Source organism: Pagrus major, chromosome 2, assembly GCF_040436345.1.
Source record: "Pagrus major chromosome 2, Pma_NU_1.0".
In the NCBI taxonomy this organism is placed as follows: Eukaryota; Metazoa; Chordata; class Actinopteri; order Spariformes; family Sparidae; genus Pagrus; species Pagrus major.
In genome coordinates, this window is record NC_133216.1 from 21,951,292 (window position 1) to 21,970,669 (window position 19,378).

At 40.9% G+C, this 19,378-nt stretch overlaps 1 protein-coding gene across 1 annotated transcript in view; it reads right to left on the reverse strand.

Annotated features, from left to right (window-relative positions):
• The window catches only part of LOC141020067 (cilia- and flagella-associated protein 337-like), a 31,636-nt gene extending 16,987 nt beyond the window's left edge, over positions 1-14,649 (reverse strand). The window contains 10 exon segments of the mRNA XM_073495116.1: positions 803-967; positions 2,735-2,968; positions 3,580-3,728; positions 4,256-4,423; positions 9,688-9,859; positions 9,968-10,060; positions 10,249-10,332; positions 10,819-10,992; positions 13,543-13,851; positions 14,569-14,649. Coding sequence (XP_073351217.1) covers positions 803-967; positions 2,735-2,968; positions 3,580-3,728; positions 4,256-4,423; positions 9,688-9,859; positions 9,968-10,060; positions 10,249-10,332; positions 10,819-10,992; positions 13,543-13,851; positions 14,569-14,649 — 1,629 coding nt within the window.
• Positions 14,650-19,378: the final 4,729 nt, after the last annotated feature.

The following is a 19,378-nucleotide window of genomic DNA, read 5'->3' on the forward strand; positions in this document are numbered from 1 at the left end:
AAAAATGTGACAAACACTACATGTGTGCAAGTTTACATGCATCACACATGACCAAACATTGCTTGCACAATGGGGCTCAGGAGATAGAGCGGGTTGTCCACTGATCACAGGGATGGCAGTTCGATTCCTGGCCCCTCCTTTCCACACATTGAAGAGTCCTTGGGAGAGATACTGAACCCTAAACAGCTCCCAATGGTTAGCCAGCAATTTACATGGTAGCCTGCTGCCATTGTTGTGTGTGCATGGGTGTACAAGAGGTATAAATGCAGTCCCATTACACAACACACTGAATCTTTCTGATGCCTTTAGAACTGTGTGTTGACAATATCAGTGGGTTGAGGTTAAATGGCAGAGGAATAACCCTGCTTGTTTCTGGCTCGATCCCTGTTTAATTTAGTCAGTTTCATGGATTAATAAAGTCAGGGAAGTGCTCATAGTTTTATTAGTAGTTAACCGTTTACAGAGCAAGGTCACAAAGTACTTCACAAGGAAAAAACTCTTTCACAGACCCTGGTAAGCATGGCAGAGACAGAGGTCAGTTTGAATGAATGAGTCTTCAGCTACTTAAATACACATTAAATTCCTAAAAACGTCAGCTACTTCACTTTCCTCATATTCATTTGGTTTCATCAGACTCTCCTCCCTCCAGTTTTTTGCACCTCAGTCAGTGTAGTTTAGAGTTTGCATCTCTTTCAGGACTGACCTGCAGCTGTATGGATTACGGCGGAATGTGTGTGTGTGTGTGTGTGTGTGTGTGTGTGTGTGTGTGTGTGTGTGTGTGTGTGTGCGCGTGTTCACCTACTTTAACCTCCCCATCAGTGCCTGCAGTAAACAGCCGGGTCTGTGTACCATCAAGGGCCATGGTGGTGATATCAGCATTGCCATGGCAACGGTGAAACTGTTTGACCTTTTGGCCCGTGTCAGCAAGCCAGCAGATGACAGAGGAGGCAGAGTCGCTGCTGACTACCTGCAGAGAGACAGAGAGAACGAGAGACAGAGAGAGAGGGAGGCTATCAATCATCAAAAAGAGTTTGATCCTTTTTATGCTGTGAGGAAAGCAGCTTCCGCTGATGTATTCTTTAATGACTCTCACCATTCTCCACGCTTCGTTACACTTTATTTTAGGGCTAAGCCACCACGGAGGAAAATATGCAACTAATGCTGCTGTCAAGAGGGAATAAAAGCACGCAGGGGAAAATATAAAGAGTGGATGCACTTTTTAAAATGAGAGATGTTCATATCGGATGCATTAGCTGTTTTATTATTTGTGTGGTGTTCCTACACTGTGTCGGAAACTAGCAGCAGTGTAAATCTGTCATTGAGTGAAGCAAAAGGGAATAAAACATGCAATAAAATGTAATAATGAGGCCTAAGTTGGAAAAAAGAGAAGAAGGCAGTATTTCTTTGCAAAAACCTCTGCAGAATTTAACTATTTAATGTCTGAGTTATATCAAACTGTATCAAACCAAAGTGTGTTTAAAAACATACTAAATTTAGCTCCAACAGTAACATGACAGGAGCCAAAACAGAGCGTTTCAGACAGAAGGGGAATACAGTGCTGCTGCACAGGACAATATGAGGAAACTGATGTGTTTTTTGAGTACTGACGCATGTAAACCTATTCTAGTAGTAACCCAAAATAAAATGATGAATCTGAAAATGAGCATATGTTTCCCTTAATTGAAATGAAATTTAATTTAATGTAATTCAATGGCTGCATTCCTTTAAGTGTCCCAGTAAGCCATGTCAGTGAGTGAGCATGCACAATACTGGATACAGTGGATCAGGCTAAACTAAATGGAATAAAGCCATCATAAATGGAAAAAGTTGCACCTGTGCTTTTCTTGCTTTGACAAGTCAAAATGTCTGCTGTGTTTATTGCACTCAGACACGGACTCAAGTCATGTCTCAAGCAAATCCCAAGTCAAGTCAAGTCACAGGTTGTGTCAAGTCAAGTCCCAAGTCATGTGCACTCCAGTCTTACTTCCAGTATCCAACCTTTATAAAGAGAAAAGACATTAGTTAAATTAAAATGCTTTTAATAAGTCTTCATTGGGGCATACGTGCATATACTATATAACAGGGCTATATATCTAACCCGTCTGTTTTTTGGTTACATGCAATGTCCCTAGATCCAAAGAGCACCTATCTGATAAAAAATATTATGGGCCAATTTACCTAACCAATTCAAAAAGTATGACAATGAATTGAATTTGTATCATAATTATTTATATTCAGAGAAAGAAATGTAATCAAACAAAAACACATTACCTTATGAAAGCTTATTTGTTTGATTCATTTCTTCTCAATTTAAAAAAATATCATCACCCCATTACTCTTAAATACTGAAATACTAACAGCAAGACTAAAAACAAAACAAACTGAAAAACATAAAATGAACACAGACAAGTCATCCTGTCTCAAGTCAAGTCTCAAGTTGTTTATTTTCTGTCAAGTCGAGTTGCAAATCATCAAGAGAAGCTACTAATCGACTTTAAGTCGAGATTTTGTCACATACTGCTTTCAAGGCCAAGAATGAACTCTCAAACTATTGTAGAAATCATTTGTATCTGAGTTTTCTGCTCCGTTAATATATTTACCACAGAAGTAGTCCAAATTACATATCCAGTAAACAACGTCTATACTTTCTGCCTATGTCTGTGGAAATGTGGAATGTCTGTGGAAACAGATAAGCCAACAGTGAAAAAGACTCTCAGCCATTTCCTCCACATACCTGTCTGAACAGACTATTATACAACACACAGGTAACAGGGTGTTCGTGGCTGCTGGTCCTCTTCTCCTCCTTCACCGTCTCCAGCAGGAGGAGGAGACTGTTGAAGGAGAGCAGGAGGAGTTGCTGCTCCTCGTGGAGGAAGAGGAGGGTGTGTGTGTCCTCTTGTGTGTTTGGGAAAACACCAGCCAGACGGTGGACACACAGCTGACTCGATACATCCCAAAGACACAGGACCTGGAAAGTTTATGTAAGTCAGAAGCTATACGAATGACCACGTGAGCAAGACATTATCATAATTAAAGAACAAATACAATCACCGACAAGAGGAATTGGTCACTGACTCCGCACAATGTTAGTGCCACTCAGTCAGAACTCACAACTCTGCGATGTCGCTTTACAGCACAAACCAGGACAACAATCCATGAACTCTTCCAGAGGAGGCTGAGGTAAAGCTTTCAGAGTGTCTTGCAATGGCAGATGGTGTCTGAGCAGAAGCCAGATGGAACATAAATCACTTCTAAAATATTCATTATCTTCAGAAAAGCCGAAGACGAGGCAAACATGCACAGTGCTACAGCGGCGAGAGGAAAAAGCAGCACAAGCGGCAACATCCTCTTTGCATCAGAAAGAAGGAGGGTTTAAAGGAAATGAGAAACACCAGCTCTTATAATGGCAGCAGTGTGAAACAGGCTACCAATCATCTGCACCAAGACCTCCTTCCTCTGCAGTAATTATAGCAAGGTATAACAATTAATTTTACAATGAGAGGGCTCTTTATCATTACATTATCTTTTCTAGCAGAGCACTGCAAACACACACACACACGCACACACACACGCTGCTACCTTATCTTTGGAGTAGCTGAGCAGTTGTTGCTTGGTCTGCATGAAGCGAACTGCGGTGACGGGGCTCGTGTGCCCACTGAGCGCACAAACTGGTTTTGAGGTCACATAAGGGTTCCACAGCAAGACCTGCTGATCCACACCCGCTGTAGCTGCAACCAATCAGAATGTCCCTGATTAACAGAGGCGCTAACTACACACACAACCAATTCAAGGTTCACTGAGAAATTTAACACTTCATTTTATTTTGGATGTCTACTAGAAAATATTTGCTTAAATCACCCTTAAAATACTTTTAATTGCCTTATATTGTCCATTGCTGCAGCACCTCTACTCACCCTCTGTCTGAACACTCAGTTCTGGTGTTTTAGTGTTTGTCCAAAGCTCTGTACAAAGATCCACTGTGAGGATGGAGATCCATGCTCCATGGTGTATTTATGAAGATATTGTTAATTAATTGTTACTGAGGTAAGTGTCGGATTTATCATGATATTGACTTTAGGTGATATTCCACAGCCCTAGGGTGTCACATGTGGTACAGATTGTAAGGCCTTTGAGACAAATTTGTGATTTTTAGGCTCAATAAGTAAAACTTCAGAGGACAAGTTTAGGATGAACACTTACTATTCACTCTCACATCACAAGTAAGTATTATCCTGAGCACACATTGGTCCCTAACCTATCAGATTGAGTCCAGGGTGGTGGTCCATATCCCACACACCCCTCTTTGTTAAGAAAGAAGTGACTCGCAGACTCCTGCTTTCCTTTTCCCTCCAGCCGATCACCATGCTGCTCTGCGGTCTGGTGCTGCACGACACAAAGGCTTCCAGCGAGCCCAGGTAATGTACTGCAGCAGGAATGAGACAGAAAGTGAAAGTAAATTAGGTGTGACAGATACTGTAATTAGCTTTACTACATCTAGACAAGAGTGAGTAACACAGAGGAAGAAAAAGAGCCTGCTCATGGTTTAAAGCAAATAAAGAGACAATTGGGACACTAAAAACACTTTTTGTCTCTTTATCTGTGTGTGTGTGTGTGTGTGTGTGTGTGTGTGTGTGTGTGTGTGTGTGTGTGGTTCCTGTTTAATCTGGTAGCATAATTGTAAAATTATTGTTTATAATGCATCAGCATTGCACCAGGCACTGTTGAGACAGCTGGTTTCAAATGTACTGTAGACCTGCAACTGAATTTAATTGAGAAGTACAAATCACTTGGTTACATAGTTAAATCAAGCTAAAACAAGGGTGATATGAGCTTTTCTTAACTGGTTTAACTTGGGATAAAATTGTGCATGTCATCCTCTTACCAATTGTACTGAGTGTCATGTTTATGTTTACTATATGTCTCCATGGCAGTAAAAATATACAGAAAAACAAGGGGCCGAAGATAGAGCCTTGGGGTACAACACGAGAGGATGCATCACAGACCAGAGCCCAAAAAGTTCTGTTTGATAAATAAGATTTGAACCAGTCCAGGGAAGTATCACTGATACCAGACATTTTTGTCAGGGCAATCCAACAATGATCAACTGTGTCAAATGCTGACCTGAGCTGAGCCACTCCACCCCCCTATTACTTGTTTCTGTGAGAGGGTAGGATAACAGCGTTACATATATGTTTACTTCAAGATACACGTTTTCAACACATAACATTGTTATGATGTAATGAGTTTTGTTTGTAGTTAGCACCTACATTACATCTGTTTTCCTGGGAGTTGTATTAACAACAGTGGTGTTTCACTCAGAAACTGTGGGGGGCGCCAAATCACACAAACTGCCAATTTCTACAAAATGTTGCTATAATGGGGGTTATTTGCTATGTACTGATATCAACAGATAAAGTAGTGAAATTAACACTGTTGAATACCTTTATGAATATGGCAGCCATAACGTGTAAAGGACTTAATAAAAGCTTTAATTTGGCAAGTCTGTCCTTTAAAGTACACAATGAAAGGCCTGTAAAAGGACTCAGTCAATGCAGAGGGGTTGCAGTGTAGAGAAGGATCACCTGTGACATGACCAGTCTGAAATGAAAAGGAATGTGTGAGCGAGGAGAGTCTCAAAATAACAGAAAACAATAAACATTATTCATCGAAATGTTTGTCCACACAGATTTGATCTTAGCGTCTTCTGTACAAACTGATTTTGAGAGGAGAAATAAGAAAACAATCATAAATGAAAGTCACTGGCTTCGTAGCAGCCCCCTCTGTGTGGAGCAATAATGCCACAGAATTTACCGGCAGAGGGAACAAATTAGTTTCAACTCCAATAAATTCAATGTAAAACAACATTGCAACATATTTTGATGATGACACACTGTTTATTTAATTTCATTTTTTCAAATGCGATATTACATCTTGCTGATGCCAAAGTGTTTTCACTACCAGAACTCTGAAGGACGTCCACTTTCTGAAACGACTCTGCTAAATGCGCATTGACCGCAACCCTGCTGTATAGTAAACCAACCAATCTACAGGCACTCAGCACAGCATAGAATTAGGCCGGTTTGATTTGCTCACTGGTATTACAGAAAAAGTAATGGATCTTGCATCACCATCTATCTCAATTAACACTTTGATTGAGAACAGCTAAATTGGATGCCACACGTCTCTATTAGAGGCTGCTTAGCTTTCAAATACTGCACAAATAAGTGAGGGTTGTGAGATGGCATGTGACAGTCGCAGGTCAAAGATCGGCCGCATGTCTGGGGCAAATAATTACATCTGATTACATTTCAAACATCACATCTTTTCTCCGTCCTGGGAATTAAAAGATCAGTGGATTTTCAGACAGCGTCGCATGACTCATCATTGATTAATGAGGCCTTTCTCTCTTTCACTGACACACACAAATCATAAATCAAAGTATTTGTGATGCAGACCCAGATACATAACATCTGCTTTAGCCGGCGATGTCACGCTTATTGCTGTGAGTTTAGAATTTGAAAAAGGAACAGCAGGAGTCACTTTATATCCACATCAAAGCAAGCCTCTTTTGTTCTGCAACAAATCGCTGCACATTTTGGGAGATTTTTACCAACACTGCTGACGTTCATCCTTAATGTTCGCTTTCATTTCTTTGATCACAACATTATGCAGATATGTTAATGCTTTTCTCTCTCTCTCGCAGACGCACACTTCTCCAGAGCTCTCCTTCCTTGTCCTTACGGGTCTGTGTCCATCCCAATTTCCTCCTAATTTCCTCTCAATTTCCCTCTCTGTTCCACCATGCTTCCACCCCACCGTCTCCCCCTCCCTCCACCCCCCTCCTCTCTCTGGTGGCCCGTGAGCCCGAAGGTTTGGAGGTCTGGATAACCAGCCATGTCTAATGGTACACAGCCCACTCATACTGCAGGGTGGGCAACTTCAAAAGAACAGCAGCAGCAGCACCCCAGAGGTATGCAAACACACATATACAGTCTCACAAGCTCCCTCCTTTCCTTTCTCTCAAAACACCACACACACACACACACACACACACACACACACACACACACACACACACACACACGTACACATATACACAGACAGCAAACCTTGGTATGCACCCTCTCTTGTTGTTTCACATGCACGCTCGCACACAGCCTGTAAAATTTCAATTAACCAGCGCTTTTAATGTTTTGGCATTGTCTCCTCTGTTTCCCTCTTTTCTGTTTTCCCTTTGTTTTCCCATTTGTTGTGCTTATTTATATGTTCTTTCTTCATGCATGTTTTTCCCCTTTATCAGAATCTCTCCTTTCAGCCAAGCAAGTCTCAGAGCGCTGCCTCTGCTGAATCATTATCAAACAGCCCAATGAGTCTTCAGAGGGGCTCTACACGAATGATGCAATCGAGATACAACTAAGCGACCTCTTTGTTACCCGGGCTGAGCTGAAGTGGCAAGTCTCAAGAGGCCAGACCTTGAGCTTGTGACTTTATGCCAATATTCAAAAAGTCTGCCTTTGCAAGACTATCAAGTGGATGACTCAGGACTTGATGCATGTGTGTCAATGTGTGTGTGCATCAGTGGCACACCCAAGCATTTCCATGATGTTGCATAAGCTGTTGTTATAGTGATAAAAAGGAGTGAACAAGCAAGCACAGAGCATGGCTCTCACCCCAGGTGTCAAGGTGAAACTGTGACTGAGCGTCAGGTATTTCCGACACTTTGTTTTCTTCTTCTCTGTCATCTGAGCCACTGATTTTCTATCTTTGTTTTCATTCTGTCCATCTAATCAGGTCAGCGATTTTTGACCTTAACCATTGACCCTACTCACACTGAGGCCAATTTTCCTCTGACGTAATGCTGAATGATGGGATGATGTTATGCTGCTGTGTTGCAGGTTGCAGGTCGTATAAATCTGACAAATTGTTTCATTTCATCACCTACTGGTTGAGGAGAAACTGAAAGGTTATTGGTTTGAAAATCCAGAGGGGAATTGGGCCATATTTTGAAGTTAAACAACAAATCTGATAACCTATTAGCTAATGTTAGCATTCAACCATTTTCTAGCTAACATGTTTGATTACATATAGTGTGTTTCACTTCCAGGTGTAAAGAAATGTGTCCAAGATAGGGGTTGAAGCGATTGAATGCTCATGTTAGCTAATGGGTTATGAGTGAAATGATAGCAATTTGTCAGCCTCTCTATCTTATACTGCTTGCAGTCTGGAACACAGCACAGTTGAGCTACCCACTCTGAGTGTGATGTCAGAGGAAAAACGCCGCAGTGTGACCATGGTCCCTAGGTGTTGATTTTGGTCGTGTGTGGAGAGAACAGGTCCCACTCAATATTTAGGTCTAGTCCACAAGTACACAAGTATTTTTGGGTACAGTGTTTTAAAACAAACACGATCTCCGTCCAGACAAAGAAATAATCATGTTCTGTACTAACGCACCCAAAAATATTCGCATACACTGGGCATGCAGTGCAGGTCGCTTTCCAACAAGGAAGCGTGATTAATCATCTGCTCTCCAAAAAATCACTAGTCAAGTCAAAGAGCAAACAGTTAATTTCAGTGTGACTCTACAGACTGTTGTTCTCTGTGTTGTCTTGCTTACTAGTCTGATAAAAGCATCATCGATTCTGCTCAGCAGCCGCATGGATGCGATAGACATCAGCGTTCTGTGTTGCACTGCAAGTGACACAAAAGACAGTTTGAAATCTGATATGAGGGTTCGGACTGAGACGGCGTAGAAATCTGATCTGAATTGTGTTTCAAACCACATCCAAATGTGGTTTGGATCGATTTGCAAAAATCCCATTTCATGTGTTTTTTTTTAGCTATCCAGACTTCCTGAACTCAATTTGGATACCATCTGGATATGACAAAAATCTGATTTGGGCTGGTAGTCTGAACATAGCCATTGTCTACTCTATGGGTGGTTGCTTAGTTACAGAGAATACTATAGACAAGACAGGGAAACGTGACTGCTCTTCGCACAATCCTCCTGGATAATGCTATTATTTCTTAAAACATTGTCAGCAGTCATTTTTGTCAGTCATTTCTATAATTGTATTATGTCTGTTTGTGTATATAACGTTCATTCCCTCAATGTGCAAACTCAAATACCAATATCATAACACATACTGCCAATGAACATACACTAAAAAGGGCCAATTAGGAAGTGAACATGGGTGTCTGTATCATTGTTACCAAAACCTCTGTTGCTGCCTGCCAAGACGTAAACAGTGACAGAGTTTCTGAATATCTTCAATCTGGAAGGAGTTTTCCAAAAGGTCACTTTTCAGTGTACATGTGGACAGAGCCTAAGAACACCTGCATTTGTCTACACTGATAAAAACATGAAATTAGAAGAGGACTTATACTTTGACAAACTGCTTGCCTGAGAGTGGTAGTGCATTATATTCCATTATATTTTGAATTAACACCTGGCGCTTAAATTTTGTGTTTCCCTTTACATGAAAGAAGACATTTCCACTATAAATTGGAACAGAAAAGGCACAAATTGGTGCAGAAGAAATCAGTGATTTTAAAATTACAGCAATCAAAGCATTTGATGACTGCACTGGGCTGTCATCAAAGAGAGACTGAGAGTGTCGATGTCTTTGTCTCATGATGGCACAGCAAATTTTAACTTTTCTTTGCGCATGTGTGCTTTTTATTTCCTACCTTTTCTAACCCAGGCAGGCGTGTGTGCGTGGTGTGTCACAGTGTAGCAGGAGCGATGCTTTCCTTTGACCAGCTCGTCCCACAGGATGATGTCTGCTGAATCTGAGTCCGTCCTCAGACTGAGTCTCTCGAACAGAGAGATATTAGCTGAGGTAAAATATATAGCACTAACCTGGGTTAACACACACAGACACACATATACACAGTTTAAAAGCAATGGACATGATGCAAAAAAATGAAGTTCTTCTCTCTTTCTATTATTCTTCAGTGTGTGTATCACCTGTCCTCCGATGTCTCCTATGGTGAGGACGGCCTGGTCTGGGTGAGAGGGATCCACCCAGTAGTCCAGGCACCAGGGTGTAAACTTCAAACCCTAAAGAGGACAAGAAGTGGTGTGTACAATGTAATATTTCAAGTCCCTCGATACTCTTCACAGGTTATATTATATATACTGTCTGTGTATGATGATAGAAAATGCTAAAACCAACAGAACCAAAACATAAGAATACATACAGTACGTATATGTATAAAAATATTGTTGTTTTTAGCTGTAGCTGTTACCTTGAGTTTATATTTGCAGCTGAAGTCTTGTGTAGACAGTATGTCATAAAAACACACCTCCTTACTTGTGAAAGACACAGCTATCTGAGAATAAGGAGTGCAGAGAGAGAAACAGAGAGACACACAGGTAAACAGAAATGTGTCGCATCAATATGATATAACAATCATTTAACAATCTCCCTGACTGATATTCATGTGAGTTGTATCTGTCACCCATACATCTGTAGATTAAAGAATTGCTAATTGAAAGTATTTATCAATAATTGATGGTCTTATCGCTGAAAAATGAATGTTTATTTTCTGAACATTATGCAAAAGTGTCATGTCAAAGCACTGATCAATAATTAATTGACTGAGTGAAATGCTTGTTTACCTCTGTGCAGCACAATATCTGCCCCCAAAAACTGAGGCTGCTGATCAATAATTAATTTCTACATTAATTTCTATGATGACATTAGTTCAGTTGTATGAATTTTGCAACAAGACCCCGAGTGTGGCACCATGACCAGGACACCAAACAATAAAACTGACTCATTTTTCGTTATGTGACTTTCTAAAAGTGAGAGTCACCTTGTGCACGTTGTGCAGCAGCACCATGTCAGTGACCCAGAGGTCTTTGGTTGTGACTGTGCTGTTCTGCAATCGATGCGTGTGCAGAAGGGACATGTCCTCTCCGTCCCGCAGCCCCACAGTTCCTCCTTTACTCACAGTCAGATACTGACCTGAACTCTGCAGGTGCAACACCTGAGGAGACCAGAGGACATTACACCACAACAACATTTAACCTCGACAAATATATTGGGAAAAGTGACAAAGAGACTCTCCTTCAGAACAGCTTTAATGCTCTTTTTGATGCAGTTTAGTAACGTCTTAATGGGGAGTTAATTAGTAAAATGGAGGCTACAACCTTTAAGATTAAATGTAAAGTGTTTCCTTTCTGGCAAATCTTTCACAATAAAACTGTAAGAGAATGACTCCGTTAAATCTTCTTCTTATTGGATGAAAGTGAGAACAAGTGAGTCGGGGACATTCGTCTGTGCTGGAACCAATAAAACAAAAAGGATTAATGAATGATGCCATTTTACTGGCTAAACTAGAAGAGAAAAGGCTCGAGCTGACGGTGTCTGATGAGAAAGGGACACTGAATATCTTTAATGAAAGTAAGGTTTATTAATACTTACAGAACAGAGGTCAGGGCTTAGATGTACTACCGATGTAATTACTGCAGATTGAGTCACTTTGCCACGCAGCCAACTGGAGGCTTTGTAAGATCTTTCATATTGGTGTGTCGTGTATTTAACCTCTAGTTGTTCTAATTATCTATGTATCTACAGCTCGTGAGTCACTGGTACGTGAGTTTAGCGACTTTTTCACAGATGTATCGAATGGAGCAGTGACATTTTTGGCAGTCCGTAAACAGCTGTAGCTTTTAACAACTCATTAGATTTCTCTTGAAACTGACCCATATGACAAAAATGCCTAACAACATAGTTAACATTTTATTATCGTGGTTAAAATGGTAAGGTGCTCAAATTCTACTGTTAATGGGAGCAGTAGATTCTGTCAGCTTACAATATGGAAACACCATTTTATTTTATCTATTCATGCAGAAAGAAATGATATACAGGTAAATATGTGGAGCACCAAAAACTAGTAGAACAGCAGCTGAACTGGAAGTGGGGCAGGTCTCAGGAATGAATTACTTCAAAGTTGAAGCAGAATTAATAGTTGTTTTGGCTCCTTGGTGGCAGAGGAACAAGTTCTGATAACAACATCGATGCCCTATAACCCTCAAAGACCTAGACAGCCGCCGGGGGCTAAGAGAAGTTATTGTTCTAAATGATTCAAAACTTTTGAACTGCTAATCCTGTCCTTATGTTTCAAAAACTTATACAAACAAGATTTTTTCACTTACTGTATGCTGTAATGTCCTCTTTCTGAGGACTTTGGCTTGCTTTTTTAAGAAAAAAAAAATCTGGTAAATTCATCTGTTCTCAGATAAAGCATATGTAACATTGGGACTTTATCTTAAGGTTCTCGTGAATAAATGATTTATGGCACTTGATGCTGACTGCGGGAATAGTGTAGAAAAAACTAAATAAATACAGGAGATTAAGGCACCCAAAAAATTAATTGTTCCAGGTCTTTGAGGGTTAAAGCTGTTGTGGCTAACATGTTAGCAAAGAGGTGCCTGTTTGAGGTGCCTTCTGAGATATTTATCTTGCTCTTGAGCTGCTAAACACGCTGCTGGCCAGCTTGTTGCTAACTTTGTCGGCCATCTGACTGAACCAAAACACTAAAGTTGAAGGCTGTAAAACCAAAACAATCAGCTCAAAGATGCACAAATGGTAAAAGCTGAGGTAGCCTCTAGGGGACAGAGTAACAAGTTGTGAACAAAACATTGACATTTGATCACCGTTTAAAGCTGTTGTGGCTAACATGTTTGCAAAGAGTTGCCTGTTTACAATTCTAGCAAAACTAGACATTCTAGTTTGGTGTTGACAAACCTGACAAAGTCTGATACTAACTCTCCTTTTAGTTTACTTTTGTTCTCCACTACCTCCTGAGGGAATTATCTGGCTATTTAGCTGCTAAAAACTCAGCTATATTCATCAGCTAGTCGCTAACTTTGTCTACCATTTGACTGAATCAACACACTAAAGTTGCGGGCTGTAAAAACCAAAACAATCAGCTGAATGATGCTAAAACTGTAGAGCTATGGTAACTGTCATGTGATAATTCTCTGTGAGTGTGTCAATTGATCTTTTGGTATATAAATAATATGGATTAAAGTCTATTTTTCACATTTTTTATTTTGTCTCTATAGCTGAAATCTCGCCACACTTTACTGAACGGACAGAAATGAGAGTCTTCTGAGCGACATCAGTCCGTCTGACTTACACAACACTCTGACATTTTGACATTCTCAGGATTGAAAGATTAAAGTGGTGAGCCATCACTTTAACCACAGCAGTAGGCACTTTATTCCCGGCCGCTTCATTTACATATTAATTGATAGATGTTAAACTTAAAGGAGTCCAGAGCCATTTATCTCAAAAGAGGTGTGCCATTTTGATGAGCAAGACCCTAATACTTTCTGACTTTTTCTCACTCAATGTTTAATAATGTGGAATTCCACCCAGTCAGCAGAGTTTTGGATTCTTCAGTCAGTCAATGTCAAAATGTATTTCAGATAACATCCTGCTATAGATCTGTTTAAAATGGGCAACGTGTTCTAACTCACAACAAACTCTCCTTCTCTTAAATCTCCAAGAGCTCATCGACCCTTTTTACCTTTTGAACCGGGTCTCGATGTGGACAGGTCAAAGTGCGCGGTGGCTTCCAGCAAGGCACACTGCTGGTTCTGGTGTTCTTCACTTTGTCAGAGAGCTCCATTAGCAGAAAAGAGCACAGACCTCCCCAGTCGACACGCCCTTCTTCTTTCACAGCGTCAATGTCCAGAAGCAGGCCGCGGTGCTCCTGAGTGATGACCACGCTGTCGAACAAGAGGCCGTATTCCTCCTTGGAGCCGCGGCCAACTGATGACCAAGCCAGATGAATGAACTCAGCTCTGGGCAAGGAGCGAGATTCACCCGAGGGGTCCTGTAGCAAGATTAACAGATGTGTCTGCACATTTCTTATGAGACTTGGAGGTGTGGTACTTTTGGATACTGGTACAGAGAGATACACTCTTTCACTCTTTTTTAAAAGGTGCAATGTGTAAGAATCTGCAGAGTAAACGCAAACTGCTGCTCAGTGTAGCTGCCACTAGCTAGTCAGATCAATTAGCCATGCAGCCAGTGGTCAGGACTTGGAGCTAGTGTTGGTTTTTACACTTCTAGGAGGACGTTTTCAGACCCGGGATGGGGTACACGCGTCGCCAGCAGTCCCGCCTTAAATTCTGTCAATTTGTGACATCACACTATGTCACCATGTCACATATTTGCATAATTTATGCCTAGTTTGGCTAGTTTTGCAAGGATGAATTGATTTAGCACAGCTGCTCTTTTCTTGTTAGTGGTGCTGGCTCGGGTGTGTGATAGCTGACCAATCAGAGCAGACTGGGTATTTGGGAGGAGGGGGCTTAAAGAGACAGTAGCAAAAACAGTGTTTCAGACCAAGGGGGAATACGGCGCTGCAGCACTGGACAGTATGAGAAAACTGGTGTGTTTTTTTGAACATTAAAGCATGTAAACCTATTCTATTTGTATCCCAAAATAAAATTATGAACTTGAAAATGAGCATAATATGCCTCCTTTAAAGGTGTTGCAGTATGAGACTATTAATAAACTGGGTATAGGAAACCAGTTAAACACTCACCAGAAAAAGCCCCTGTAGCTTTCTATAGTCGTCAGTGTTCATCCTGCTCTCAAGCTGTGCCACCTCCATCCTTGTTCCCATGATCACAGCGCAGACCTGCCAATCAATCAGCAGCATGCCAGACAAGGTCAGGATGGTAAAGCATGTGTGTGCCAGTCTGTATTGAGGACTCACAGTCAAATAATAGATTCCCTGCATTTCTAGGTGTAACATGATGAAACAAAATGTTCCCAGCTCAAGTAATCCCTTAACAACCTTCTATATCCGTTTCACAGCGGGTTGCCATGTCACCATAATCATACGGCAGAGTCACAGCAGCAGCGGACTTCTTTTGTTGGCTCTTTTCAGTCTATCCAAACAAGTCTGTGTTGAATGGTGTGCAAGTGCCTTTAATTTTCAACAAAATATTACCCTCAGCTCAGTGGCTTTCAAAAGGTGGGTGAATAGGTCCCCAAATTATGTCTCACAAATGGATCAAGGAGGCGGCAGGTTGCCAAAGCATGTCAAGTCTCTGCTATGTCAGGTAATGTGAAGTAAAATAGTGAAGTCAGGTAGAAGAGCCGCCTGAATAAAAAAATAGGATTTGTAAAATCAGCCTGTGTGGTGATTTAAAAGCACATTTGAGGTCTGTGAGAGAAACGAGAGATGACGAAAAAGTTTCTTTCTAACGTTTGACAAAACACTACAAAGGGCAGCGGAGGACTCTCTGTTTGATTTTTAGTTCGACATTAAACGTTTATGAGACAAATTCATTGGAAGTGGCATCAAACTGAGCAGAGATTTAGATGACAGGGTGTGTAATGAAAGCAGAAAAAAAATCAATGCTTTGCTGAAGCTATTATCTTTTTTATAATGGTGATTAACTACAGCACGATCCTGATCGCTGATGATAGTTTATCCACCTCTTTATTTACATCACTGACAACAAGGAGCAGACTGCAACAGATAGGCTTAAGCAGTAATAAATGAAGAGAACGGTGAAACCTTTGGGGACAATTTGATCTCGCTTTGTTTATGAGTGTGATAACTTTTAATCAACAACATCCTGACTTGTTCTGTGGCAGGCAGCTGGCGTCAGTCTTTATGGGATTACACAGACACCGTTCCATAAAATTCACACAAAAGAGGCCCGTATTTCTGAGCTGATGCACTATACATGCTGTTTAAACATATCTAACATACATCAATGCTACTAACTGTCATTTGCTGTCAGGATCTGCTTTCAATCGTCTGCATTTTATGAGATAACTCAAGAAAAATAAGAAATATAGTGTTTGCTGTCACATCTGTTGGCAAATGAAACCCACTTACCCAGGGTGCCTCTCTTCTTCTTAGACGGCCGCTTCAGGTCTCTCCAAACTGTCACTGCTGGATTTCTATCTGTGGTTTATTAAAGTTGCACAGAGTATCATCCACAGTCAAACTGTCCAAAAAGTCATCTCAGCACCAGGCTGTAACTGCATAATGACAGGCTCTTGGCCTGGCAACATCACTGTCAGATTAGCTGTACCTTTTTCAAGGACTGCAAGTGTGTACACACTTCAGCCAAGCAGCTTTTTAATCATGAAGTCCGTATACTAGAGTTAAGTTTGAACAACACATTCAAACGTACCAATTTCATCCTCTCAGTCCATAATAGATGTCCAGAGTAAACTGCCCCAGTCCTCCACGCTCGCAGGTGTTGAAACACCTTTTTTTTTTTCTTTAAATCTATGACATTTTAAACAAATCTTCAGCCTCTGGCCGGTCTGTCTCGGCCTCAGCTCGGCCTCGTCTGTGGGAGATTGAGCTGCTTCCAGGAGCCCCAAGCTTTGTGTCCAGAGGTTTGTCTAAGCTGGTGATGTCTGAGAGGCAATCAACGCTAACAGCCCCGGCTGTAGCACACACACACCCCCGGAGAGAGTTAACTAACTGCCCCCAGTAGCCCAGACAGTGGCAGAGGCCAGGCACACACACACTTGCACACACACACACACACACACACACACACAATCCTTTTCTTTTATTATCCCTCACTCTCAAAGACTCAGGCGAAGTTTCCTGGCAACCAAGTAGTCAAAAAGAGTTGTTTGTGAGTCCAGGCCGTATCGTCTGGATGTAACACAATGTGTGTGTGTGTGTGTGTGTGTGTGTGTGTGTGTGTGTGTGTGTGTGTTACGTCTATTCAAAGATTAGTCATTGGAGAGAAAATAATCTGTGTGAGGTACAATTACCCCCCTGCACACACACACACACACACACACACACACACACACACCATAGTTACAGCAACACAACTCACAGGAACATTAGTATTCTACTGCCACTCATAAAAGTGTTCTTGCATTGAAACAAGTTTAAAAAGTACTGACATGAACCTGGACCCAAACAAAAATAAAACACACACAGGCAGAGCTTTATAGTGCCATTCAAAATGCCTTTGAGAGGACTTCCTGTTGGTCACTCGTAGCTGAACACACACACACGTAACAAAAGAAGGAAAAAAAGTCTCAGGGATTTGTTAAACTGAGACAAATAGATTGCCTGTATGACTGTAAGCATGAATGCGCACAAAAGCTATACATCCAAGACAGATATTATCGTTCCCCTCCCTCCCCGCTGCTTCACTGACCACGACCAATCCCTGCGTGTGACTTAATGGCCTGGAATAACTTGAATTAGCTGATTACAGTGGTCGTCAACGGTGACAGGATCAGAAAATTAGGTCTCAGCAATTTCAATAATAAAGCTTTAAAAATTAACACTATCACAATTGGATTACAGTGGTGCATGTAGGAGCCAGTACAGAGCCTGAAATAGCCCACCACAAAATCCACCATGGAAAATCCACTATTATACCGGGAGAAGAATGAAGTTGCTGGAATGGGGGAAAAAAATGGTACGGATCTTAGCAGCGACTGGGAAGGAAAGAGGTGCAGGCACAGGAAGAGAATGCAAGGGCAAATGAGCGAAAATGAAGCGCTTTCATTCAACAATGCAAATCTGAAGAGAGACCCACTTTTGAAAATCTCTCTCAAATGACAGAACTCTCAAGCAACAAAAAGAAAAGTGTTTTCTTTCATGCGCACTCTTCTTGACTCCTGTTCAAGAGTTCTTGACGAATTTGTTTCAAGTCGCTTTTTTTATTTACGCTCGCTTCAAGGACTGCTGTCAAGGACGTTACAACTTAACTAAAGAAATAAAGACAAGAACTGACAAAGAAAAGCGATTCATCAAATGTATTTGTGGAGACTTGTCTAAAATGTGCTGTTTTTCATTCTGTGAAATTTGAATGAAAATACAAATAAATCACTAACTATTAATTTAGGTTTGTGTTGATCTATTTGCAAGAATCATAAATCCTTTGTTACTGTAATAATTCTTCTTCTGTTGTGTTCTGCTCTTTGTTGTAATGACCTTCTACTATTTTGTGGTTTTAAATACGGACGACCACGACTGCAACTGTGCCGGAGCACTTCCCTGTATGAGATTGTGAATCAAAGTCCAACACAAAGGATTTGTTCATTAATGTCTGACATTGAAACAGATGTTTACCATTGATGGTGGTGGAAAAGACAAAAAAAAACTCTGATCAAACACTGTGAAGGCTTTCTCTGAAAAAATCTGTGTGGTATCCTGCCAACCATGGTTATGTATGCCATGTTTACATTCAGGAACAAAAACAGAATATTTCCACCAGCAAACAATAGCATGAAATGTAAGGTTCAAAGTCTTTCACGGTGGATGTTCCTTTGGTATGACTACATTCAGCAGTGGTGCAGAACCTAAAAAATTTGAGGATACAATTTTCTTGTGAAATAATTGATACTTTTACCTCTTCAAGTCTTTAAATCGTAAACAATCAGGGAAGGAAAACTCACTCTGGATGAACCGCCCACGCCTCATGTCCACACTAAGGCCCTGACCTGTAATAATGAGTCGCATGTAGATGTTATTTCAAGGTTAGAAACCACTGACATACAGCAAGCAGCTAAAAGACTTACATTAAAGGGGCTCTATGTAACAAGTTGTAGCAATTTACACGTATTATTCCTTTTTTCACTGGCCACACGTGAGCGGTTTGTAACATGACGTGAAAAATGAGACCTTCCCCGGTCTCTCTCGGTTGCCATCACAAGCCTGTGGACGATTTGTTTACGTTGTTTAATGCTGGTGGACTGTGGATTTCTTTGTGAAGAACTCAAATCGGATTTTCTGCGACAGTCCAAAGGATGTGGCTTAACGCATGTTCTCGAGTGCCTCGTCTCAGACCACGTTCCACAGAGCCCATTTAGATAAAATCATTTCAAATAACTTTTGGTTCAGAAAATTATCTTAAATGTACTACAAGGGAACATTTAACTGGTTATGAAACAGTCTCAATTAAATATTGATGCCTCTATATGTCATTCATAGGCAAACCATCAGCGAGAATGGCTATTTCTGTGGAAATATTATAGTTACTCTTAATGCCTGTCACCGGGTCAGATTATCAACCAACTTATCCAGGTCGGATGAGTCATATAATTAAAAATATTTTTTATGGCTGAGTGCTGAGGATGAGTTGAGGGGTCTCACAGTCTGAGGAAAGAAGCTGCTCTGACATCACCAAAACAAAGTTCACCATCCTCATATTTTGTCCAAAGGTGGCACCAGAATCAACAAACAACTAAAGTTCCTTGTAGTAGCTTTAAGATTTTTGCATCTCTGATCACCTCTAATCTAAAAACAGCGTCATTTTATACAGTAGACTTTCTATTGTTGGTAGACAGTAAATGTGAAGGCTCATATGTGTCTGTAACTAAAATAAAAAGAAAGACAGCACGGCAGG